The 26486-nt window shown below is 44.6% G+C and overlaps 2 protein-coding genes across 6 annotated transcripts in view; one reads left to right on the top strand and one right to left on the bottom strand.

The window, feature by feature from the left end:
• Positions 1-13698, top strand: part of LOC133350372 (epidermal growth factor receptor kinase substrate 8-like) — a 38857-nt gene extending 25159 nt beyond the window's left edge. For all 5 annotated transcript variants that reach the window (XM_061564684.1, XM_061564686.1, XM_061564685.1 and 2 more), the window contains 4 exons: positions 671-848; positions 2116-2153; positions 5827-5923; positions 7653-13698. In XM_061564684.1, coding sequence (XP_061420668.1) covers positions 671-848; positions 2116-2153; positions 5827-5923; positions 7653-7778 — 439 coding nt within the window. In that variant the 3' untranslated portion in view covers positions 7779-13698. The remainder of the gene's footprint in view (positions 1-670; positions 849-2115; positions 2154-5826; positions 5924-7652) is intronic.
• A 1624-nt stretch (positions 13699-15322) lies between these two features.
• The window catches only part of LOC133350371 (receptor-type tyrosine-protein phosphatase O-like), a 73926-nt gene continuing 62762 nt past the window's right edge, over positions 15323-26486 (bottom strand). The window contains 3 exon segments of the mRNA XM_061564683.1: positions 15323-21744; positions 24591-24726; positions 25124-25287. Coding sequence (XP_061420667.1) covers positions 21589-21744; positions 24591-24726; positions 25124-25287 — 456 coding nt within the window. The 3' untranslated portion in view covers positions 15323-21588.

Genomic DNA, 26486 nt, shown 5'->3' with positions numbered 1-26486 from the left:
TGCTGAAGCGGTGCTAAGTTGACACGTTGGTTCATCGCGCGACGGCTTTGTTGGTCGGCTCTGTCGGGTGGAGGAGAGTTCATGACACACGTTTTGCTTGCGCGATCTGAACCAAAATATAAATTACGAATCGCCGCGTCAAATAATTCGCGTTGGTGAGTTAAAAAATATATAATACACTCCAGGTGACGACCTCGACCTTATTTTGGCCCCTCCCACCCCTCTGATGCGGCCTCCTGAGCCCGACCCGGCACAGCGAGGCCTGCGTCTGTTGTTGGGTTGACAATGTCGAGAATGCTTTGCATTGGTAAATGACTGAACATCCTCGATGAAACTACAAATGTGTTTAAAGTTGATAGTAACTCTACGGTATTTTGTGCATGTAAATTCAAATACGTTAAGCTCGGTGTTGCTCTATGCACGTTGAACTTCTTTTGCGCCAACCGTACTAACCGGAGGTGTGGGGGAAGGACCACAAAATAAAGTCTAAGAGCAGTTCTTCGAGAAATGAGTGATCAATCTAGATAATTTAAAAGTGCATAGCTCCAGTGGCTTCCGAACATAGGAAGGGAGAGCGTTCCAGACGGCCCCAAACGTTCCAGACGGTGGGATTTGCGTGCCTGGGTGTTTGCTGCCTGAAGTCGAGGTCACGCTGGTGTATTTATGGCAGGGAGGAGTGGCCACAGGATCAGGCGGTGCAAGAGTACACTCCGAAGTTCAAAAACGGCTGGGAACCTCCAGCTTTGCTCGCCTATGAGGATGATTACAACGAGCTGTGCAGCCCTTCAGATTCGGTCAGTGTGGTTGAGCAGAAGAGGCAACAGCAGAAGCAGCGGACATCCACAAAGGTTTGACGGCGATATCATTAAACGTTCCCTCGGTTTACCCTCTGACTCCAGTTGCACAAATGGATATTTTTTTTGCAAATAAACAGATCGTAAGCAGACGTGAGCCGTCGCTTCGCGATACCCCTCCATGACCACCTCCAACATCGCCCCCCCCCACGGGTGTCCCCACCCCTACTCGCGCACCCCCCTCCATCCCGTACCTCTCCTCCCTCCCGCACGACCCCCCCTCCCACCCCTCTCATTCCCGCACCCTTTCCTGAATTGAATCCACGCCGTTTATTTGTTAAAAGTTTAGTGTACATCTCTGCCATTAATATGCAGGAGAGATGACATAGCGATGGGTATAATATATTTTTGCGCAGGGTATATCAACTGTACAATGGAAAATAAGTAATAGGTAAAATGTTTAAATATTAGAGGAAGCGCAATTCTGAAATAAATGTATCATGTTTTTTTTTAACTCAACACCCTCATCAACAACACTGCTTTAGAAGAAATATACATCTATAACTTCCGACGTTTCGGATACTGGGGCCCCTTGTGCACCACTGACCAATGCTGCATTGCCACATCATTGATCAAATACGGAAAACAATGTACACGCATCGAATTTTCCAAATATTTTTTTACCAAATAATAATTTGTTTCAAAAGTCACCAGTGGGTATGGTAAAACGTCGCCATGACGACCACGGCAGCCCGGTGTGGCCGGGTTGTAGTCGGTGAGTCCAGCCAGCGGAATCATTTGGGGAGTTCTGCATTGGCTCTTGCTTGTTACGGCAAGTGCAGTTGGTTCACTGACGCATTAGATCAGACTCAAAATCAGATTCTTTATTTTTACTGGAGGAATCCAATGAGCTATGATGCTCTTTTCACAGATGTCCAGTATGGAAACGGGGTGAGCATTTTACAACAACAAACACGATAGGAGTGCAAACTATAGGAAATGTAAACAAATCATTTTATTAAATATATACAAATAAAACTATTTTTTTTATGATCTTACCAGGTAAGGCCCACTGAGCCATTAGTTTATTTTTCAGAAGCGACCTGGCCACATATGAGAGCTCAGCGAAGTGGCTTATCGTCATGTGGAAATCCACAGCAGCGGAAATAATCTAACAAACAAGCCGTGCTGCCGTTCCAGTGAATGAGTCATCCCATAGCTGTACTTTATACACCGTGTGCCATTACGTTTTGCACAGAGTGCTTTGTATTCAGCCGGTCAAAGTGCATTATTTCTAACCTCAGCTGTTGTTGGATTTTAGGAATCGCCGGAAGACGAAATATCGCTGGACAGCAACACGTGAGAGCAACATATACACGGATAACTGCGTTGTGATTTTTGTATCATTCATACATAATAAAGTTTTTTTTGGGTTAGATCGCATAAATAGAAAAATGTGTCATTGAACCCACCACCACCCGACACAGTCAATTAGTAAGGTTTGTCACATAAACAAAACGTGCCAATTGGTTACAAGTTCAGCACACCAGTGCGATGGAGAGTAAGCCCACTACAACATTTACAAATGAGTAAGATGTACTCGGTGTGTTGGAGAGGAAAATATGTTACAGTTTACATTTATTGCCTGTACAATTGTGGAAATGAAATGTATGGTAACTCTTGACTTAAAGCTTTCGCAACTGCAGGAATTCATATTCTTTGGGTCTTTCGGTAAAGCCATGTAGATAGAAAAATTATAAAACATATCACGACGTTTCGATCGCAACACAAGCAATCGTCATCATGCAAGAGAGCTAAAAGGTTGAATTTCGCAGTCACCCCTAAATACATCCCAGTTGATGATACCATTTCCCAGGTCGATGGAGCCCTTAAGGGTTTGGGACACATTCCTGCAGACGTGGCAAGATCAGAAATTGCTGCAATCCTCAAAAACGCTAAGACACCTATTAGCAACATCAGTAAAGATGAGCGCTTTGAGCTTTCTCAACTAAAAAAGAGACATGACATAGTCATCCTCTCAGCCGACAAGGGCAATGCTACTGTCATCATGGACAAAACCACATACAACAAAATACTTCAGGACCTACTTAATGATGGGAGCTATACCAAAATCAATAGAGATCCCACCAACGGCCAGGTTACGAAAACCAACAATATCATCACTGATTCGACATCTTTAATCGAACCAACCAAGCGGCTTTACTTAAAACTCTCTGCTATGAGACCACCCAGATTTTATGGCTTACCAAAAATCCAAACAAGGTACACCACTTCGGCCGAACGTCTCCACCAACGACTCACCCAACTACAAACTGGCCCGATTTCAGTCTGAGACCTTACAACCATTTACTGGTAAGACCACCTCAGCTGGACTTAACTCAGCTCACTTGGTCTCATTAATTAAGGACATCTCACTATCTCCAGGCGATTTGCTTGTCAGTTTCGATGGAGTATCTTTGTTTACCAAAATTTCTGTTCCTGACACCATTTGGTCCGGCCCTGGTTAGACACTGCCTCACCAACACTTACTTCACCTGGAATGGAACATTATACAAACGAGTTGGAGGTACCCCAATGGATTCTCCCTTATCTCCAGTTGCAGCCAATGTTGTCACGGAAAATTTTGAGACAGATCCCATCCAGGCATCCACCCTACGTCCTACCTTTTGGAAGAGGTACATAGATGACACGTTCGTCATCTGGCCACATGGACTACCAGATCTGGACCAATTCTTCAACCACATAAATTCCATACACCCAGCCATCAAATTCACCATGGAGGTGGAAAATGATGGCAAGTTACCATTCTTGGATGTTTTAATCAAAAAGAGACCAGATGGCTCAATGGGACACTTTGTCTACAGGAAAGCCACCCATATGGATGCCTACATAAAACCTGACTCCTACCACCATCTGTCCCAGAAGAATTCCCTCATCAAAACTCTAGACCATAGAGCTCTATGTATTTTTGACCATCACCACCTAGCCAGTGAACTGGAACACATACAGCAAGCCCTCAAGATTAATGGATATTCAGACTACACAATCCGTAAAGCTATCACCCCAACCGTTGGGAAAGAACCATCTGAGTAACCAATCAAAACCATCACCTTGCCATACACAGCGGGGGTCACCAAAAAGATTTCCAAAATCATGAGCAAACACAAGATCCAGGTTCGATTTAACACAATACATGAAATTCATGATCTGATCCCATCTGTGAAGGATGTGATCTCTGGCATGCAATACCCCGGCGTCTACAAACTAAGCTGTGTCTGCAGCAGTAGTTGCATTGGGGAAACTAAGCGACATGTCTCGGACCGTGTTCGTGAACATAAGGCAGATTTGAAACAGGGTAGGATGAATACATCAGCCATGGCTGATCGTTGTTTTAACGCTGTGGGCTCACACGAAATAGATTTTTACAAGACGAAGGTACTCTGCAAACCCACTGGCTATCAGCAAAGATTCGTTCATGAAGCCATCCAGATATATACACAATTTCAACCGAGAAGATGGGTACAAACTGTGCAATCATTGGAAGGACGTTATTAACCAGGTTAAGTCATAACTGGCTGTGATGTTTAGTAGTTATTTTCGACTCTCTGGTGTTACATTAACAGGTTAAATGTCTTTACATTAACAGATTAAATGTCTCACTAACACAGCCACCGTTGCTCGTTTTCCTTGATGTGGCGGTGGCTCTACGATCTTACATTGACATGCTAATCTCTCACAATACAATAGCCGCCTCCGCAGCTTCATTGTCGTGAAGGTAGCTCAGCTCTCCGATCTTACATTTACATGCAAATTTATTCACTAGCCCCGCCCACTTCGCTTATAACTCTTGGGCTCCACCCAACTCAAACCTTTATAACATCCTGCCTCAGCAGCTCTCTCGCTATTTTTTCACCTGATGACGATTGCTTGTGTTGCGATCGAAACGTAATATTTTTTAAAATAATTTTTCTATCTACGTTGCTTTACCAAAAGACCCAAAGAACATGTATGGTAACTGTTTCGCCATGCATTCATGATATGGTCAATGGCTCTGAAAGCTGGAACTCAGTGAGGGGGAGAGAGCCTGTCTGGTCATGCGGATGTCCATGGTACAGCAACTGTGAAACTAATTTGCTTTAATTACGCTTACACATCACGCATTTAATATCTCACTGGGTGAAATTTACTAACACTTAATAGCGTAATTACAGTTAACAAAATAATTACAATTTTACATTTACAATTAATAACATGCCCACCATCTGCTGTGCATGGTTTTATCTGAGCCCAAATCACCATGGATGGCTGAGGTGTCACTAAGGAGAATAAGTTAATGAAATGTTATTCGTAATATATTTTTAGCAATGAAAGTCTTTGTACTAAGTCATTAACAACTCTATCTACAGCAGTTTATTTGCTATAATTAAATATAATGGATAATTGGATGTAAAAAAAAACATGAGAGCATTAGTCCACCATGTGGTCTGGTGATAATAACCTTGCACGCTCCTTTTTAATGAATATATTTTTTTATCAAATACAATTAAAACATAGACATTTTGTTTATTTCGTTTGTAATGGTATCTCTCTTCATGTGGATTAGCTGCAGAACATTGTCTTTCAACGAGAGCTTTATTAGCAGGTGAAAAGCATTCGTCGTTGGAGTTTTTTTAATGTAATATTTAACATTTTATTTGTAGCCTCTCTGGCAAAAACAACCCCGCGTCCAGCTTTGGAGAGGTTTTACTGTATCTTAAATAAATTCATACTCAATCACTGTTAAGTGCAGTGCAATTACCCACACCTCATGGTTGGCGACTTACGGTGCGAAAGAAGTTCAACATACATTCCTTAAAATAGAGTTGTACGGGGGAGAGCTGTTTTCCTTGGGTTAACACACAGATGATGTATTGGGTGAATGCAAGCCTTGAGATTTGGCCACCTACTGGAAGCGAACTGGAGTGACTAATGACTCTGGAGCTAGTGTAAAAAATAGTGTCCTCTTTTGCAGATGCGACGATGAAGTCAAGGTACTCGCCATTGCATTAAACCGATTTGCTGCAAGAAACAAAACTGAGCTGTCCATCCAGAAAGACGACATTGTTTTGGTGAGCCTCTCACTCGACGGACACCTCGTGTTGTATCGCCCTGAGATCGCACTGCGAGATGCGATTATCTCTTTTACGAGGGACATTTGCGAGCATTGGAACACCACTGATAACAGAGTACATTTTTAAACAGCATATATGTTGTGTAGAATACATATGCTGAAAATATACGTTTGTAAAATGAGACCAGTATGTAAAGTAGTTTGCAAATTGAGATCACCTCCTTCTAATAGTTCCAATACAACTGAGCAAATCTGTTGTTTAGGTTGGACCGTACCAAATAGATAAAAATCCAGGTAATTAAAATAATTAATATAGGTTAAGCAATTTCAATTACACTGCATGCAACGTTGTTCATCAACAACCCACGCTGAAGAGTACACCACGTATTGTGGCTGTGCCGGGGGCTTATTGCGTCCTCCACAGGGAACTTCTGTGTACCATTTGCCTCCAGCTCGACGCCTCACTGCCCAGGACTTGACGCATTACACCCAGATCTTCATGGAAACATGTAGAGTAACGCCATCGCCGGCATAGCTGAGAGATATTTCTCAACGAGCGAGGCATTCTGATGTGCCTTGTGGTGGCTAGAACATGCCGTACGCGAATTGCATATTAAAACACGTTCCTTCGGAGTGGGCAGGTAGGAACTTGGTTGGACAGCGCATTCGTGCACGACAGCCAGACAAATAATCCCTGGTGGGCAGTGTGGAAGCTGTTACTACCTATATAAGTGTAGTGTATAGTGTAGTGTGTAGGTTAAACGTTGAGTTTTATAAGGGCACCACGGAGTGATCCATCCAGCCCCACCCTCCCCACCCAGCCCCACCGTCCCCACCCAACCCCACCCTCTCCACCCAGCCCCACCATCACCACCCTCACCCTCCCCACCCAGCCCCACCCTCACCCTCCCCACCCAGCCCCACCCTCACCCTCCCCACCCAGCCCCAGCCTCATCCTCCCCACCCAACTCCACCCTCACCCTCCCAGCCCCACCCAGCCCCATCCTCCCCACCCTCCCCACCAACCCCACCCTCCCCACCCAGCCCCACCCTCACCACCCAGCCCCACCCTCACCCTCCCCACCCAGCTCCACCTCACCCTCCCCACCCAGCCCCACCTTCACTCTCCCCACCCAGCCCCACCCTCACCTTCCCCACCCAGCCCCACCCTCACCCACCCCACCCAGCTCCACCCTCACCCTCCCTACCCAGCCCAACCCTCCCCACCCAGCCCCACCCTCCCCACCCAGTCCCTCTCCACCTAGCCCCTCTCCACCCAGCCCCACCCCTCCCACCTCCAACTGAAACACCTTAAGGCTGGGAATGTTGAAAGAAACACGAGGCAAAAAGATCCGCTTTTTTCTTTTCAAGGCTTCCATTTTATGAATGGAGCCACCCTCCCCCAGTTCCATTTTGTGAATGAAACATCGCCCGCCTCCTCATTGGCCTGAGTCGCGGCGGTGCCACCCCCCCCCCACCACTAACCCCCCCCCACCACTAACCCCCCCCCCCACCAATGGGAGGGCTCTGGTAGGGCGGGGCCATGCACGACAGACAGACAGACAAATAATCCCTGGTGGGCAGTGTGGAACTGTTGTTCCTACCTGTATAATAATGTATTTTATTTGTTATACTATATATTAAAACACCTGGCAATTTTATAGAATAATGCAAGGCTTGATATTATATTAAATATGTATCCGTTCTTATGTATATTTAACTTACAGGTACACGATCACAGCAAGAAATGGTGGAAAGTAACCAAACAAGATGGAAAAAAAGGCTTTGTGCCTCACAACATCATGGAAATCATAGAGAGCCCAGACGAAATGCAAGAAGCATTATTTGCTTAAACGGAATCACACAGTGATAAAACTGGAGTTTCCCACTTTAGTCATATCTCCTCTGAAATCCATGCAGCGAACGATTGTCTTTCAACATAGCAAATCACAAAATAATAACTACTTACCCTGAACGTTAACAACGAAGAACCATCGATCATCATGATCTCCAAACCTATAAGGGAAAAAACCCCGACGAATCTTCATTTTCGAGGCAAAACATGTTATAGCTTAGAAGGATGCACAAAACAAAGAATGAACATGTTCTATTTCAAAGTCAGCCCACAGCACAGACAACATCTGCTTAATGACTGTGCACCACGCCAGAAATCTGTGGCATTCTGAGGACTTTTGGTGATGGGGTTCAAACAAAAAAAATATCCCCTCACCGTTCAGGCAGTGTGTCATTGTAGGGTCATGGAAGCCGTTCAGGCTTTACTCATGCACCAGTGCAGGACTGGTTGGATTTTTACTTGTAAAAAGTTATTGTCTGACCCACAGGTTTTGTTGTTGAGGGACTATCCACACTCTTGCATTGGACTTTATTTCTGTCGGTCCTAATTTTCAACTCCGCGGTAGCCTATGCCATACATTTCCTCGACTATAATTTGTTTTAAATGGATACATATTTTACATGTTATATCTATGTGACCTTTTTGCCAGTATCCAAAATGATGAAATATAAGAATAGGTTTTTCCCATATATGTCTTTGGTGTAGGCCAACCAGTTTCAAAGACAATGCATACATTATCGGAGCATGTTTAATTGCATGTTTTGCCACAAGTATGTGTGGTTAATGTACACTTGATACCTTGCAAAAGTCATCTGTTTGGTGTTTGAACATCTTAGCAACTGTTTTATTGCCAGAAAGGGTAAAGCCTATTGTTATTTTACATGTTGTTCAAACACAATACACATCACTGTGTCAACTCCAAATCTGCAGATATGGTGCAATCACATAGTGCATCACTGCAGTTAAATGGAGCAGTTATTCATTTGGTGTGATACGATTTCTCATCCTTGTCACCATTTGGTGGAAAGAGCAACGGCAGGCAGTGTAGTCCCTCATCATAGTATCCCATGTTTACATCCACATTACGGTACTTGGCATATGGAGCAGGATTTATTTCCTTTAATTCTGCTATTCTAAATAATTTTACTCCTAACTGGAATAATACCATGGTAATGGTTAGCAACACTGGACTTGCAATCCAGGGGTCGTGGGGTTCAATTCCATCTGCCGGTATGGAAGTTGAAACAATGGAAATGTTTCTTAAACCCCCCTGCTTATGTCCAACCAGCGGTGACCTGACCATCCCGTCGATGGTCAGGTCACGTGCGGTGGAATAAAGTCTGCTTACTCCCACCTCTTCCGAGACGTCTGTTCACCGTGGAAGAGGAGGCCCAAATATTCACGAGGTAGGGCCCTTTCGTACTCCCTCGAGTCAAGGTCCTTCTGCCAGCAGTGGCATGAGCAAGTAATTGCAGGGCTGCATCTTGACCTTTATTTAAATTCTAACTACAGTAATGGAAGTGTCAAGTACAGAGAATGTGCCGTCTTTGGTCAGCTGAATGCAGCAGCTGGAGGATATTTACGTGACGTGCTGTGAAGCTGCTGCACAAACAGAGGGTACATTTCTCGTGGTTTGTATTGTGAAAATAAGAGTCAACTTTTTAAAATATATATTTCATGCACACGTGCACCAAAATGAAATTGCACTGAATGCAATTATAATATTAATACTATTCTGTGGGTATTTCGGTAAAGCAACGTAGATAGAAAAATAATAAACAATATCACAACTTTTCGATCACAACACAAGCATTCAGGCGATTGCTTGTGTTGTGATCGAAACGTCGTGATTTTTTCTTATCTACGTGGCTTAACCGAAAGACCCATCTAATATGTATTCCTGCAGTCACGAATCCTTTAAGTCAATATTAATAATGATGAAAAAATATTAAAAGTGATTTCCTGCTCAAGAGAGCATTGAGGCGGTGATCATCGCCTGTTTACAGCCATGAGCCAGTGGTTAAAATTCCACATTCCTATGATGGGGGCAAGTCTATTCATATGACAGCCGCTGCTGGCTTCTCCCCATAGCGGTACTCATTATATTGACCCTAAAGGGATGATGGGGCTGAGTCAACCCCCGATCAGGATTTCAACTCACAACCTTCTGATTGTGGGTTACTCACTCTACCAGATCAATATAAATTAAATATCCAAAATACCAACCAAACACGAACACCCCGACACCAAAACATGATCAGTCTGCATCAGCAGGCTAACCTGTGTGTCCAATGGAAAAATCTTACACCGGTAGTACTCAATTGTGCTCAGTCAGGTAAACACACACACAATGCTTAATGCACCCTGCGTTAATGTATACATTTATGAAAATAAGATATCAGTTCTCCCGCCGGTTCCCGACATTAGCTCCCACTCGCTGTGTGCAGGGCCGGATTCAGATTTTGTAGGCCCCTGGGCGACAGGTACTGTGAGGCCCCCAGTAATATTTTCAAAAGGAAAACAAAGTTAAAGAAAAAATACATTTATTTTTACAAGGTCAACAACAAATAAAATTCTGCATTCACAAATGAAAATATATTTTCACTTCATCTCTGGAGGTCCTCCAGCTGGCAGAGGCCGCTGGGTTGCAGCCCCTAAAGCCCCCACGCCTTGATCCGGCTCTGGCTGTGTGGGTCTCCGGCCGGTCCCCAACTTCAGCTCCCACTCGCTGTGTGGGTCTCCGGCCGGTCCCCGACCTGAGCTCCCACTCGCTGTGTGGGTCTCCGGCCGGTCCCCGACCTGAGCTCCCACTCGCTGTGTGGGTCTCCGGCCGGTCCCCGACCTGAGCTCCCACTCGCTGTGTGGGTCTCCGGCCGGTCCCCGACCTGAGCTCCCACTCGCTGTGTGGGTCTCCGGCCGGTCCCCGACCTGAGCTCCCACTCGCTGTGTGGGTCTCCGGCCGGTCCCCGACCTGAGCTCCCACTCGCTGTGAGGGTCTCCGGCCAGTCCCCGACCTGAGCTCCCACTCGCTGTGAGGGTCTCCGGCCGGTTCCTGACCCAACCCAGGGCTCTACCACGGGTAAAGCGTGCGCGCCGATGTTTCGTGACTGCCCTCGTTTAAAGCAGTCATCGTGGTGGCGAGAAGTTTTCTCCCTCGCCTGGTACGCAGGAGGGCCTTGGGTTCGATCCCTGAGCCTGATGATGATGCCTGTTGTATATTTGGAGTCTGCATGTTTTCCACGGAGTGGTCGTGTGGATTGTCCCTCTGATGCTGCCCTCCACGTTTGCAAAACCTGCACGAAGATTATTTGGCCGCTGCTGTAAATTCTGACGTGTGGCACAAGCCACTGTGATGAGCGATCATGCGTGGACACGTCGCCTCGGACAAAGAGCTCGTAACTCAGTGGGCTTCACCTGGTGAAATAAAATAGGTGAGCCGTATTATGGATTATTATAATGCCTATCATAAACCTTGGCAATGCAAAAGCAGTTATTTCTCCATCATAATTTGTGCAAATTGTGTTAATAAACGATATGCTATATAGTACAATATTGCATTTAAAAAAATATTCGCTGGTGTCAGGGCAGGGAGTGGCGGAACAACACAATGGAACGAGCTGACTGACGGTCGATGTCAGGACACTTCATTTGCACACGAGGAATTCCTCAGGTGGCGAGGCGGGGCCTGCTATCCCACTCGTCACAGTCCAGGCGATGTCCGAGCCACCGTGGTCAATGTTGGAGCTCATGTCCCACTGAGCGGTAGCCATTCTCGAGACTCTCTGTGTAAAGGGCACCACGGTGGCGAAATGTTAACTACCTCGACTGGTATACCGGAGGTTGTGGGTTCGATCACGACTGTGACGCCTGCTGTATATTTAGAGTTTACATGTAGTCGTGTGGATTTTTCTCTGGGTTCTTCGGGTTTTCTCTCCACATTTATAAGCATGCGTTTAGAGTATTTGGCTGCTATTAGTTTCTACGTGAACAGCCACTTCGTTCAGCTATCATTTGTGATCGGTCGCTTCTGAAAACGAGCTATAGAGAGCTCAGTGTGCCTTACCTGGTAAAAAAAAATATATTATCCCATTTTTTGTGATAATGCGTTGGCATTGGTACACAAACGATACAAACGCAACACATTTGTGAATAACACTGCCCTAAAAGGGAAAACAAAATATAATAGGTGACATTTGGGGATATGGCCGAAAGGCTAATAGCCAAAACATCACCCATGTTAGAGCGGTATTATTGAAGAATATGTAGAATTATCCAAAGCTCTATTGAAGGTACCATTCAGCTAATGGGAGGCTCAGCTGCCTTCAGCGACTGCACTACACTAGCGGTGTCATAGCGTGCGCAAGTCGGGAGCCTCCTCCTCACAACTATCAATGACTCCAAACTCATGCTGTCCATTTCTTTCAATGAGTACGGGTGGGGGGGGGAGTTTACATTAGCCATGAAGACCAACACATTTTAGGTCTAACAAACACACACGCGCCAATGTGGATGGAGTGTACATAATCTCTCGGCTTCGTCCAGACCACCAGCTTAAGAAGAAGTGAACGTGTTGACTTTATTTCATTTAGACCACGAGCCGACATGAAGCTGAGGAAATGTGGCCGTCCTAACAGGCAGCGGTGGAGACAGGCACAGCTGTTAGATCGGTTGAGTCCTCAGGATTAATCATTCGAACATAGTCATCAGTTTTCCGCTGCTACATGCCTCTGGGAGCCCAACATATGGAGATGACTGTATGACCGCTCCGTGGAACCATTACCACTTGCCTAAATACGACAATAACTAAACCTGTAATGGACAACAAATCACATCACAGGAAAACAAACAGAGTTAACAGCACACAATGATGTATGTACGTTGAGCTTCTTTCGCGATGTGCTTGGAATATACAAATAAGACCCTTCAGTACATGATTAATCAATATTCTCTGCTGTCACATTTTCTCAACTCTTTGATTCGGTGGTGTAAGTCACAATGGACAGTCTGGATGAGGCTGAGAGGTTTGTGCATGCAGTGTACATCTTTCTGTGTTGTTACATCTGTAGTGACATTGCGGATTTCACTGTGGTGCCGGCCCTAGCGAGGCAGGGCGTGCGATGTATTGCCATCGCGGACACCCCTTACATGAGGGTGTAGTGCCAGCCCTAGAGGGGCTCGGTGAGCACTGACGGAGAGCGCTGAGTGGCACCACGCTCGGTGTGCAGTGCTGTCCCCTATAGGAGGGGGTGTGAGGGTGCCGGCCATGACTGGGGTTACTAAGGGCCATGGCACTCTAGTTGACCCTGGAAGGCACGTGACGAGTAAGATCTACACAGGGGCCCCAAGTGGGGGCTAGGGGTGGTCACGTGTCGGGGCGAGATCCTGCTAGAGGGTTCGAGAAGGTGGTCGTGGCCAAGAGCGGAGCCAGCCACGACCAGTGATGATATAAACCGGGTCCCCAGAGGGACCGGGGTTCAGCGTTGCTATTGTTATCCTGAAGATGTAAGTTCTACGTCCCAGAAGAGTCACCAACACGTGGACCTGGACCCAAGCCGGGTCCTGTCTGATTAATTAGCCTGGTGGTCCACCACCATAGGGTAAAGGGGCAGTTACCCATTTGTGGTGGTATCAATAAATGTGTTGCCTCCAAAGAGTATGTCTGCGACTCCACTACACATCTGTTATTATTTTTGTCCAGCCTGTAGCCAATTTTTTTGTTGTAATGCATGAGGTTTTCTTATGACTCTGCAGTGAATATTCCATTTCACCCTCCAGAACCCTGTTGTTTTCTCTATTCATTTCGCTTCATATTTGTTGTGGAATTAAAATTTCACATCAGTGAAAGGGTAGTAAACCAAACAAACTCCAAGACAACGCAATAGGCATTCATGTGTTTTTATTATACCCATTACGACATGAATGTGAGACACACACACACACAGGTGGCAGATATAATCTCCCTTGTAAAGTCCAGGCTGTGTGACATTGTCATCAGCAGGAACAGCATGCGTGGCGTTAAGAGAATGAGCAACCCATGCACTCACAAGTCACAACCTCGACAATGATGACACAAAAAGCTACGTCACGCTGCGCTTCACAATGTCCTACAGGTTCACATGATGCTGCACGTGATGCGTCGTGTGTTTTTTTTCCATCAGTCCGATAACTCGTTGCAGTATTTTACAATTCCGTATTCTTTCCGTAGCTTATTCCCTCCGTATCTTCGTGAAGTTGGCTGTTGAGATTATGTGGCAGGAATGCGATTTAGGGTATACATTGGCTGAGTGTTTTAAATCACTGCGGAGTTCAATTTGGATACTGTATTAAAAGCTAAATAACACTTCGTGTAGAACGTCAACCCAGACATATTTTAAGATGATTCCAAATCACTTAAAAAAGTAAAATTCAAAAACACACTTTAAATTATTATCGCCATTTTATATTCGTATTAGAAAAAAAACATGCCCCACCAATGAAACTTAGTAAAAATATTGAGTTTGACGTCCTGCATTTAGGCAATTCTTTCGCTCACTGTGTGGCGGCTGATTTGACTGGGGCACAACCGAATCAAACATGAGAGTGCTTTGGGATATGTCCGTGTATGGGAGTTCATAGGTCAGGTTGCACAACTGTTCACCCGTGAACGTGTTTTGTCTGCGAATGCCTTACATTCTCTGCCGCATGTCCACCGAGTGCAACACACCACGTGATTTACTCTGTAAGTCTGCCAACCCCGGACCTTGCAGTATACCCAGCCACATTTCGCAATGCCATTGTGCACAACGGAGTACGTCAATATCCATCAATAGCTCTGTATCGGGCACATGTTAAATAAATCATACTCGTAAAAACACATTCCAAAATGAAAACTGTAAATCAAATAACGGGACGACTTTACTTGACACCGCTGAGAAAGTGTCTTCGTTCAAAGTTAGAGAACGCATGCCGGTTTGTGTCGTCGCGATTTTATAAAAAAAAACTAAACTGATTTTATTTTTTAAATTACCGGGAATTTGATCAGCGTGGCGCCACACCACGGAGGTGAGGTTTGAATGGACATCTCATGGGCGAGCTGTGTTCAGCGAAAGCACCGACGATTGCTCATGTTCAATGCTTTTGAAAAAAATGCATGACATAATCCTGAAGTTATTCAACGAAAAAATTATTGTTACATTTTTTGTAGCTTCCTTGAAGGCAGCTGTATTTAAAACTCGTTCCTTTACAGATGTTTTTTTTAAATTAGATATGCATAATATTTGGGAAACAGAGTGATTATATCAAATTATTGCAGGACAGAAATACTGTACCATGCGAAGTGAAATAAATTCGGTATATTAATTTGAGAATAATTATCTGCACCAGGGTTCAGGATTCGGGAGCATTACCTATCAACCTTGAATGCATCGACATTATTGATATTGTGTGTGTAATTCTTAAAATGATCACCCAAATATCCATTATGTTATTTTAATAGCAAGACATTTACTTTTTAAATATTAAATATTTAATATATTACATTTAATACTGACTTGCTGTAATTAGGTATATATGTACAATGTGTAGACCATACTATTGTTAATAGCATTACATTGTGATATATGTGTTATATAAATTTACTATTATTCATTATTTAGTTTTTCAACAATGTCTGTAATGTTGAATATGCTTAAGTAAAACATTTACTGTGTAAGGCATTTTAAACGTTTGAGTCTTAAAATGTATCGCTTGCCACAGCGGTGGGCAAAGTGAAACAGGGATTGGTGACAGTGGATTCCTTTAAAATCCAGCCAGCATGGACATCGATCCCTCAAGAAAACTTCTCAAGTAGAAACCATATCTAAAAGAGTTGCACACGTCAACACGAGCTGATGAGCAGTAGAGCTCACAAAACACGTGGGGACGATGTGACGGTAGACTCAAAAGATTCGTTTTGGAGTTGCACGGTACTTGAGTTCACACTTATAAATCTTGACTTAAAGCTTTCGTGACTGCAGGAATTCATATTATTATTAATTATATCTTTCGGTAAAGTCACGTAGATAGGTTATTTGTTTGAACCTATCTACGTGACTTTACCGAAAGACCCAATAATATTCACACTTATAGTTTACATTTATTTCGCAAGTCACCAACTGTTGCTACCGTGCTGATATATTGTCAAGATGTGAGATTGATTGTACATTAGGTGACCGAGCTAAAGCAATTACAGTGGTCCAACGAGAAAGTAACGTCGTGTTGTTACACTTAGCAGCTCATGGAGTTGTTAAACACATTTGTATCTGCAACGTTGTCCTTATACTGTCGTGAAAATCATGACGCAGTCCATCGACTGGGGCCACAATAACAATGGCGGTACGTTGTCACTTCGCTTCGACGAACAGCCAGACTGAGCTTTCCTCAACTCCGCAATATATGCCCCTTCATAGTCTCATATGCTTGAGTAACACTTTCGAGCGGTGTCCATGTAATTGAATAGCAGTGCAAATAGACTTTGGTTACATCTCATGAATTCATAAACATTCATATACACGTGTGTGTGTAGGGCCAGGTTCACGTAATGGTGCGTCTTCTTATCAATCGAATTTCTGGGCAAATTTTTTTTTCTCCATAAACAGGCATCAGGACAAGTCACCAACAACAATGCGGTTTAGGCCATATCGTCAATATTTGTATCTGGTCCACACACATAGAGCAGCTCTGGAAGTGCTTACAAATAAGTCTTTCGTAAAATGTTATGCTGGATAAATGGCCTAGAGTGTGTTTGGAGTAAGATAGTTGAAGCAAAATCTGAAAATGTATTTTCTTCCAAGATTGCATTCTTGTTTCATTGTTGGTTCAATTGACGCTTGATGACTCAAGTAAACAAAATAGGGAACAATTTTTATCCGTAGGCTTTCACAAACCAATTTGGTTCTGTTGGGTTAGATCGTCGTGTAGGCATTGTACATTACTAACTGTAACCTTCCACTACCCCACACAGCCAATCAAATGAGGCTGTCACGTGGGCAAATATAGCAATCGTTTTGATTTATTAGCGAAACTGAATGTTGAAATGTGAGAAAAATGTTGACAAATTTTACATAAAAAAAAAATCTACTCTGCTGATAGCACCACATGAGCATTTAATTTGATTGGCTCTGTTGGGTACGCAGTGTATTATAGTGCAAATTTTACCTACTTACACGATCTGATAAAATAATAATTAAGATTTAAAAGAATGAACACACAATGATAACTATTCAACTCGAGGTGGCTTCACCTTTGACAGGCAAAGCTAGATGCAGCATTATAAGGCAGAGTGAAAAGAAGATGCGGGACAGAACTGGTGCCGCCACTCTCTCCTCCAATCCGAATTACTGTGCTGAGGCTGCCTGGGGCTCTGTTCGTCGCACATTTGGAAGCCGTTTGGATGAACTACGTGAAATTGGGAAACATTTTCGCCAGGATTCACCAATTAGGCCCAAGGTCCTGAAGATAGTCACCAAGGCATAATTACTCACCGTGACGACAGCATTTGGTAATTACTTAAGTGACTTCTCCCGTGACTGCCGTTGTGTATTTGAAAGAAAAACAGTGACTGGGGGAGGAATAATTTAACGGAGTAACGAGGAAGTAAAGTTATCCTTGAGTTGATATGCAGGCAATGGAAAGCCAGCACGAAAGGCCTATGGTATCAAACGCATGTGAATTCATTTAAAATTTAAGTGAACATCCTAATGGCGGTATGAAAAACGAAAATGTTGGTTCTGAATTCCACAAAGGACACAGGGGCACGTGATTAATGTGGAATATACAATAAGAAAAAATGGGTTCCACTACTGGAACGAATGGTAGAAACAGGGAGATATATTTCAGATGAACAAAACATATTTGGAAAGTGGATTCGCGGCAAGGGAAACACCGATTCTGACAAAAATTACCTCAGCCTCGCCTACTCTGCTCGGGCAATCACAGAGGCCTTTGTAAATATATGCAAACTGTTTGTGTAGTCCCACCAGGACGGTATACAGGCAGGCCTGCTCGTATGAATGCTGACATGTTTTGTGAGTTGGTTGTCGATGTTCTAGCACAAGGAGTTCAATTTCACGTAGAAAAGTTTGGTAGCCACAATTTGGACACATCTGTGTAGATTGTAGAAGCTATAGCCATGACAAATTATATTCACAGGCAGATGAACTCTTCTACCTCCACAATGCATCCTCAATCACAATATGCAGACGTTATGGGAAATATGGAGCCACTCACCCAGCTCTTTTGTAACCACCTCTTCGTGCCCATGTTCTGTGCAAGGAACAGAGCCTATACATCCTCGTAAGGAAGGGGTTTAAGCTTCTAGCGCAGACACAATAGCTCAAATCCATCCAATGAGTTGTGTCCGCATATTCATCAGTTTATTATTTATATTTTACCAGCGTTAAATGTATGCATGTGTGGATCAGGGAGCCCGCTCAAAATCTACGACTCAAAAGGAATAAGAAGTAGATCGAGTAGACAATGCTAGTCACCCCCATTGTTGGAGAGTGAATGGATATAACTCCTCAGCACGAAGTTACACGTGTGCTTTCCCACCATGATAATGAGCACAATACACGCGATCGCAGCACTGAATTGGATCGCATGACACCGCCACGGTCTTATTGGCATCGTGGGTATAATCAACTCGATTTGGTGGGTGTCACTAAACACAAAAGATTGGTATCACTCCGTATCACCTGGGTGAACTGGGCAATGATGGACGCAAACTCCACATCGGCATCACTGTTCACTTTCAATGGGAAATTAATAAAAGCATCGTGATCCGCCTTCTGAAAATTATTTTCCAATACGAGGCATTGAGTCATACTACGTGATAAGCAATTTATAATAGCAATGTTGTTATGTCATAGTAGCAAACCAATGTATTGTTAGCGGTATTGCAGATACATTGAAAAGGCTTGCGATAAGCGATTTGTAACGTCAATATTGACACAAGTGACCTTGGTGAGACACGGACCATGGAACCTCTCTTGAGTTTGTCGGCTCTTGGGGGAGCCGTGCACCATGCGTGCCTCACCAGGGCAACAGATTGGACCACATCACCACCACCATCATCATCACCACCACCACCATCATCATCATTACACCACCATCATCAACAACAACAACCGCCATTCACGACTAAGTGGTGGTGAGGTCACCACGGCGCTTGTGCCAGGCTATGTGCACGTTGAGGTTACGTGAAGTGTCGAACGCCCACTGGCATGAGGTCACGGGGCAGACTGAATAACATGACTGGCCAATGCAGCACCTGTGCCCCCTACTGTGCCAACTTTCTGTGCTTTATCCACCCGGCGCTCCGCTCGTTGTTGTGAGCATCGCTCCTCTGCCCTCCATTGTTGTTGCAGGGCGACTGCCTCTAGCTGTCCAGTAGTGTCCTTCATGAGCTTCCTCCACAGAGGCCGATCTTGATACCGCTGGCACCAGTTATCGGCAAGTCCACTCAGCTCCACATCCTCTTGTGCCACATCACTTAATTTCTTCTCTAGCTCGTGCCGCGCCCGTTAAGCCCCCTCTATCCAGCTGAACAAAAGCTGTTTAGGGTGGCTGGGTATGCGGGCTACATGACCCAGCCAACGCAGCCTTGCCTGCCAGAGGAGCTCACCGATGGGACTTTGTCCAGATCTTTCAAGGATTTGTGAGCTCCTCACACAATACAGCCTGGTTATATCCAGGATAGATTGTAGGCGGGTCATATCACATTCGGCAAAGGCTGTCATCATTACCACCACCATCATCATTACCACCACCATTACCACCATCAGCACCATCATCACCATCATCACCACCATCATCATCATTACCACCACCACCATCATAACCACCATGCACCCAGAACTGGTCAAACATATGACTGTGGTGGTCGGACACGAGAAAAATATATTTTTGAGTAATAATAACTAAACTATAAAGTATTTTTTTTCACCAGGCAAGGCCCACTGAGCTATGAAGCTCTTTTTCAGAAGCGATCTGGCCACAAGCGATCTGGCCACAAATGATAGCTCAACGAAGTGGCTTATCATGTGGACATTTATAGCAGCAGCTGAATACTCTAATTGTATGTATCTAAATGTGGAGGGAAAAACTGGAGGATCCGGAGAAAAATCCACGCGACCATGGGGAGAGAGACATGCGAACTCCAAATATACAGCGGGTGTCAGGGTCAGAATCGAACCCACAGCCTCCTGTATACCAGGCGAGGTAGTTAACATCTCGCCACCGTGGCGCCCAAAATAATGTACTGGTAGTGGTAGTATATATATTACAGGGTGGGAGGTTGTTGTTTTGCATGCCATGATTGTGGCAGGTAACAATGGTTTATGCCATGTGTACGCGATTGCTATTATAAATATATTAAGAGCACTTCGGGGATCACTATGCTGGTATTGCAATATCTGCAGTCGTCGGCAGGCCTTGTGCACATGACACCTGGCAGAGACACCTGCAGGTATTGCTGAGGCCCACTGCATAGGTCACCAAAGGCACAATGGAACGTCTGCAACATGGGTCAATTGATGATGTCACAGGCCTTGACCAAGTACACGTCACAGATATACGTCTCGTATTGAAAACACCTGCACCTGTCGCAGTAAACGGATGGAAAACATGGAATTTGTGTAAAGTTAACCCTCGACTGAACCCACGTTGGGGTTGTATGCACCCTTCCTCAGCATGCATCGCCAGGTGATGCTGTACAACTGTTGACAATAGAATGCTGAGGAGTGATGCCTCTGTGACCCTCTTGTTAAGAAAATAAATCAGTTTTCACGTCTAATGGAACTCTTCCTTTGGTGGAGGCTGTTGCGATGATGCTATGCCAGGTGACCTTCACAGAACACCCCCCAACCCACTCCCTCAGTCATACACTTGAGAATCATTGCCTCTTGACAATGGCGGAGCCAGGATTTTCAGGTAGGGGGGGCAACCCCTCCAGCAATGGAAAATGATAGAGATTAGTTGTTAGTAAGTAAGGACTTGTCCCTTGATTTTTATTCGACGCATGTGTGGCGATGGCGCAGCCATCAACTGAGGATCGAATTCGAACCGTGTGTGATCGGCATCACGCTCACTGAAGGTGTTTGCCTTCAGGGAAGTCGTGTACTGTAAATGTAACTGCGCACAATTATGTGAGTCACTTATAACTGCTTTGCCGTTACTTATTGCCAATTATGGACTCAGACTATTGTCCTATCATCTCATAGAGTCCCTGGCACGTAATAATATGCTACATAGTGGCAGTGGGGGTCGCAAAATGCCGATTTATTACTAATAAACCCCAATGATGGGGGAACACGTGCAACCCCACCCCCACCACTGGCTCTGCCAGTGCCTCCTGACACTCTTCTTGATCATATGCTCTGTAGACACACACGCACAGTCCTAACTGATTTCCTGTTGATTCAGTGGAATATTACTACAACCATCTACAACGATATACAACTCTTGTCTAAACTTTACTGGGCTAGTACGGGAGTAACGAGCTACGAGGACACAACAATCACGCCTCTCATCCTCGCGTGGTCGTTCCACCCGCGGCGAATCCATATTTTACATTCTATTAACGGCCGCATGCTTACCGACACAATAACAAATGCGATTACCAAGTCGCAGCAATAATGGTGGCTGTGAGTGCTTCGTAAGGTAACGAGGCTGTTTCCTCTAAGTCCTGGCACGTTGGGGGACCATCTGTGTGGATAGTTTTAGTTTTATGTCTGAGCCAGCTGCTTCTGTGGATTTGGAACTCTAGCTGTGGTCACGATGTACTTTTGGCATCACGGCGAGGAATCCATGCAGCCCGGCCTACTGGCGCGGCCGCTGCCCGGCGGCTCAGAGCTCATGTTCTCGAACACGATGGCGTAGGAGGGCTCCTGCCACTTGCGCTCCCTCCACATGGCCAGCACGCACTTGTGCAAAAACAGATACTGGTCCTAAAAACGACAAAAAAAAGAACGCAACACAAACACGCACGCGTACCGGTCACTCTGGTGTCGGTGATAATCGAGAAGTCAACGACAACTTTGGTTCATGTGTCCCAGGAGACGGCACTGATGGGGCACGCACTGTGCTCCCAATGCAGCGACTACGGTTTGCATTCTCCCTCTGCGCGGGGTTGATTTGGGCTCCGTCTCGGGTGTGCATATAAATAAAGGCGATAGGATGGGGTGTGAACATTTTCTTGTACACTTTGCCAACGTTAACAATTGTGGATTGTTGGAGCTTTCGGCACTGAAGGCCAGTGAAAACTGAAAGACACACCTTTGAGATAGGTCAATAAAATTTCCAGCCATACTGACCACATCTGCCATATCACCTTCGGCAAAGGGTGTCTAAAGGGCCGGGCGTGGTCCGTGACCTCTCGTTTATAATGCTCAACTTGTACCTTCTGTCACTTTTACCTTTTCCTCGACAATACTCCTACTCTCAGTTCCCTGTTATCTAAACAAGTGGTATATTCAACCTTTGTTTGGCTCCTACTCTACCTCCCTTCTTGGATTTTGTTTCAACCGAGCAACCTCCCTTGCCTGACCCAACACGGTTCTGAGAAAACAAGTATAAATAATGAACACATCAATATTTTAACCAATTGTCCATATTCTGAGGTAATCCTAACTAGCTGGTAACTGCAAGCAAATACAAAAAAATCAACGAACGCTCTGCATGCATGACATGATTTGTTCGCGCTCGCTGGTTACTCTTGTAAACCGCATTGTTTATATACGAATTGCCTTTACCCTTTCTAGCAATAAAACAGCTGTGTTAAGATGTTAAAACGCCAAACAGAAACCTTTTGCAAGGAATCGTGTCTGCTATTAACCACATACTTGTGGTGAACATACAAACAAAAACATGTTTGAATGTTCACCACAAGTTCACGGCAAGTATGTGTGGTTAATGCAGACGTGAATCCTTGCAAAAAGTTTGTCTTTGGTGTTTTAACATCTTAACACAGCTGTTTTATTGGCAAAAAGGGTAAAACCAATTCTCATATTTTGATACTGGCAAGAAAGGTCTGATGATGCATTGTTTATAATCAATGAGTTTAGAAAGGTATTTTACATGGTTCTAGGTTACAGATTTTAATGTTATCGTAGTAAATTTATATTGGCAAATGCATACATGACTATTCTCCAACGGCTCTCACGTACAATATAATTTCACACATTTATAAATCACCTCACGTAACCCCTGGGACAATGCCACGTGCCCCCAGGGATCCGCATTCCTGTCAACCCATATGGTTTACCCCGTATTCTTGTACAGGAAAATTGAGTTTTCAGGTTCATTCGGCATACAGCCATTTCAATACGGGCATTTTTTTTTCAATTTGTTTGTGTTTCTCCTTTGTGATGGAACTTTGAGGGATGAACGTTGAGATTTAAGGGCACGAGGTGACCAATAAGGTCACAAAGAGACAGAGTTGACAGGTGAGGATCCGCGTACCTCCAGTTGAGAACCACTGATCTAAACTAGGCCTCATGTTCTTGGTTCTTTCGGTAAAGTCGCGTAGAATGGAAATGCGTCTCCCTCGAGAAGTATTGAAATCATTGTGCTCTGTAGTTACATTAAGCCCCACGAGGATACTCCTCACTCTAACCCACTCAGCAGCCACCCTCTTTATGCTCAAGACGCAGAAGTCTTGTTGGCCCTGTCACTCCCGGCGTCAAAGCCTTCTCTTCTCCCATAGTTATTTCATACCTCGCCAAGGGAATACGAAAAGATAGAGACGAGCTCCAGTCCGACCGTGTCAACATACCCCAGTACACTGACTCTGGGGAACACTCCATGCCAGCGCCACCCAGTACTTCACCTATCCTCTCTAGTATATTCAAGACAGTCTCTCTAACTCTAAACTACAACTCTCCTGAAAAACACAATTTTCCCGAAACAGATATGTTTCCTGTCAGCTGTATATTTATCAGTATGCTGTCTCAAGAACAACAATTCAATGGCTGTAAAACTCCAACGTATATAACCTCATATAATCATTACCCTACTTATTCTGTGCATCAGACAGTGGCACGTAAACCTTCATATAGGCTAAACTTTATATCAAATATAGAAAATCACCAACCCCCACCTGCTCTAGGCTGTTATATCTGGAACAGGAGTACATCACTCCAGCTGTGATGGTGTCTCTAACCCTTAATATTAATTGCAGGAACTAATACATTTATATATTCCATCAAGGTCCTTAAGATCTTCTGATCTTCAACTGGTCAGCACTCCCAGGTCTAGGTTGCGCTCTTTTGGCGATCAGTGCTTTTTTTAGCGTGACACTAAAGCTATGGAACGCTTTGCCACTTGAAATCTGGAAATCCGAGTCTATTTAAAGTGGCCTTCCATCTCTAGTTTGGTTGGTTGCCCTGGTTGTGTTCTTGTTTCCTGCTTTCCATGCATTGTGCATTGGGATCCTAGGATGGAATGCGCATCATTATACATTTGAATTATTATTAACACTTCCTCCTATAACCGGGTTGCCACGACTTCCTCAAACTGTACCCTGACATATTTTTCAAGTCAGCCATGGGTCTATCGAAACTGCAATAAAGTTCACCGGAACAGCAGTACCAGATTTCGTGAGAAATCAATTCCCGTCCACTCAAACCTGGAACCCAGTTCCCGGATTGCCCAGGTCAAATGCAGACGGGTGGCATCCTGTACTCGAGATTTGCTGCAAATGACCTTCTACGGAGATTCATGCACTACTCTGGATGCCTTTCGGCCACAACGGTGGGAAATGGAGGGGTTGATGAGCGGCGGCGACGACGTTCACCTCCGTTTGCACCATGGCTGGACGGTGTCGCCGCATGTCCGCCACCAGGCCCAGGATGTCCACAAACTCGTGCTTCCGGACGTGCTGGATCAAGCGGTGCAGGGCGATGAAGGTGCCCGTCCTGCCCACGCCGGCGCTGCGAAACAAAGTTGCGGCCTAAAAACGTGCCTGGGACTGGCATGACTCAGGTGACTTCAGAGAAATGTAGATATCGCCATTTAGAATAAGAAGAAAAATAAAACACCCTGGTATTTTTTGTCAACTGCGGACAATATATGTGGGTCACAAACCCTAGATGAGGGAATTGTGAAGGGACAAAACCCATAGCATTTTCTAAAATAAAAATTTTAAAGGGGTGATTGATGCTGCATTCCTCTTGTTGTGTGTCACGCCCATGCCTTGTGGTGTGACATGAGTGTGACTCGTGGTGTCAGAGACACTCGTGTGTCCCTTGGTGTGAGTGACACACCGCGTGAGTCCCTTGGTGTGAGTGACATCACACGCGTCTCATGCAGTGGGTGAGCAGACGGAACCTGCAGTGCACCACGAGAGGACGGACGACGGGCTCCGATTGGCTGCCGCGGACCAGACGCACAAACTGCAGCAACCCCGCGATGCTCTTGTCAGTGGGCACGCCGTGGTCAGGCCACGCCGTGTAGTTGTAGTGGGTGATCTCACGAGTTTCCTCCTCCTCCTGCTGCGGGATCGCAAAACGTGAACACAGAATGGTGAAAAATGAGAATAGGTTTTACCCCTTTGTGGCAATGAAACAGGAGTCTTGTTAAGATGTTCAAACACCAAATAGGTATCTTTTTCAAGGCATCGAGTCTGCATTAGCTATACATAATTGTGGCAAAAACATGCAAACAAACATTTTCTGATAATGTATGCATTGTCTTTGAAACTGATTGGCCTACACCAGAGACAGCCTTCTTTATGGCCTTGTCTCACCAGTATCAGACTAGAGAACGCCAAAAGGCAACAGTACAAAGGCAATGCAAGTATCAGGACACGTATAGCTCGGGAAAGCAGTTAGATCTACAGGACCTTTTTTGCCAGTATCCAAAATGATGAAAAATAAGAATAGGTTTGACCCTTTCTACCTAAACAAAGACAAAACCTATGAGGGATTAGGGCACAACGATTGTTGTTGGATTAGCCTAGATATATGTTTAACAAAAAAAGCTCAACACGGTTATCAATAACACAGCGACCTTACAAGAAAACACATTAAATAATAGGTGACGATTCGGGAAATGGCCCTTCTTCACAGCGCATACAAACATCGCTGTCAACCCATACAATTTACCTGTATTCTTCTACAGGGAATTTTAGTTTTCAGGTCCATACGGCATACAGCTGTTTCAATGCGGGTAAAAAAAATCGTCTATTTGTTTTCGTTTCTCCCTTGTGATGAGACTTTGAAGGATGAACGTTGACATTTATAAGGGAACGGGGTGACCAATAACGTCTGAAGTTGTCTGTAATAAGGTAGGCACTGATAAGGGGTTGACAGGTATGTACAAACGAGAGGCCAGAGAGATCGAGTGCACAGTAAGAGTTGGAGACCACTTGTTTACACCATGGGGCCTCATGAGAATCACATTTTCAAGAAACGTTTTCTCATGATCAGTGTTTAAATTGGTATCAAATAGTTACACGAATAAATAAAAAACTATTACGAAATAAACTGGTTTACATTAAAAGTACACTGAAAATGTTGCTGGCACAGTGCATTGTATTCTTGTGAGCACAATGCACACTCTGCTTAAATGGCCCAATGAGCATTTCAATACAGGAAATGTAAGTATATATTGACATATGTTGATAGATTATTTATCAAAGATATTGATCATCAATTGGTGGATGAGGGCCTCTCCCCACACAGAATCAAAA

The sequence above is a fragment of the Lethenteron reissneri genome, chromosome 33 (assembly GCF_015708825.2).
Source record: "Lethenteron reissneri isolate LAM-NWPU_2019-01 chromosome 33, ASM1570882v1, whole genome shotgun sequence".
Classification (NCBI taxonomy): domain Eukaryota; kingdom Metazoa; phylum Chordata; class Hyperoartia; order Petromyzontiformes; family Petromyzontidae; genus Lethenteron; species Lethenteron reissneri.
Note: the sequence above shows the minus strand (reverse complement) of the source record. Positions and strands in the feature narration are given on the sequence as shown.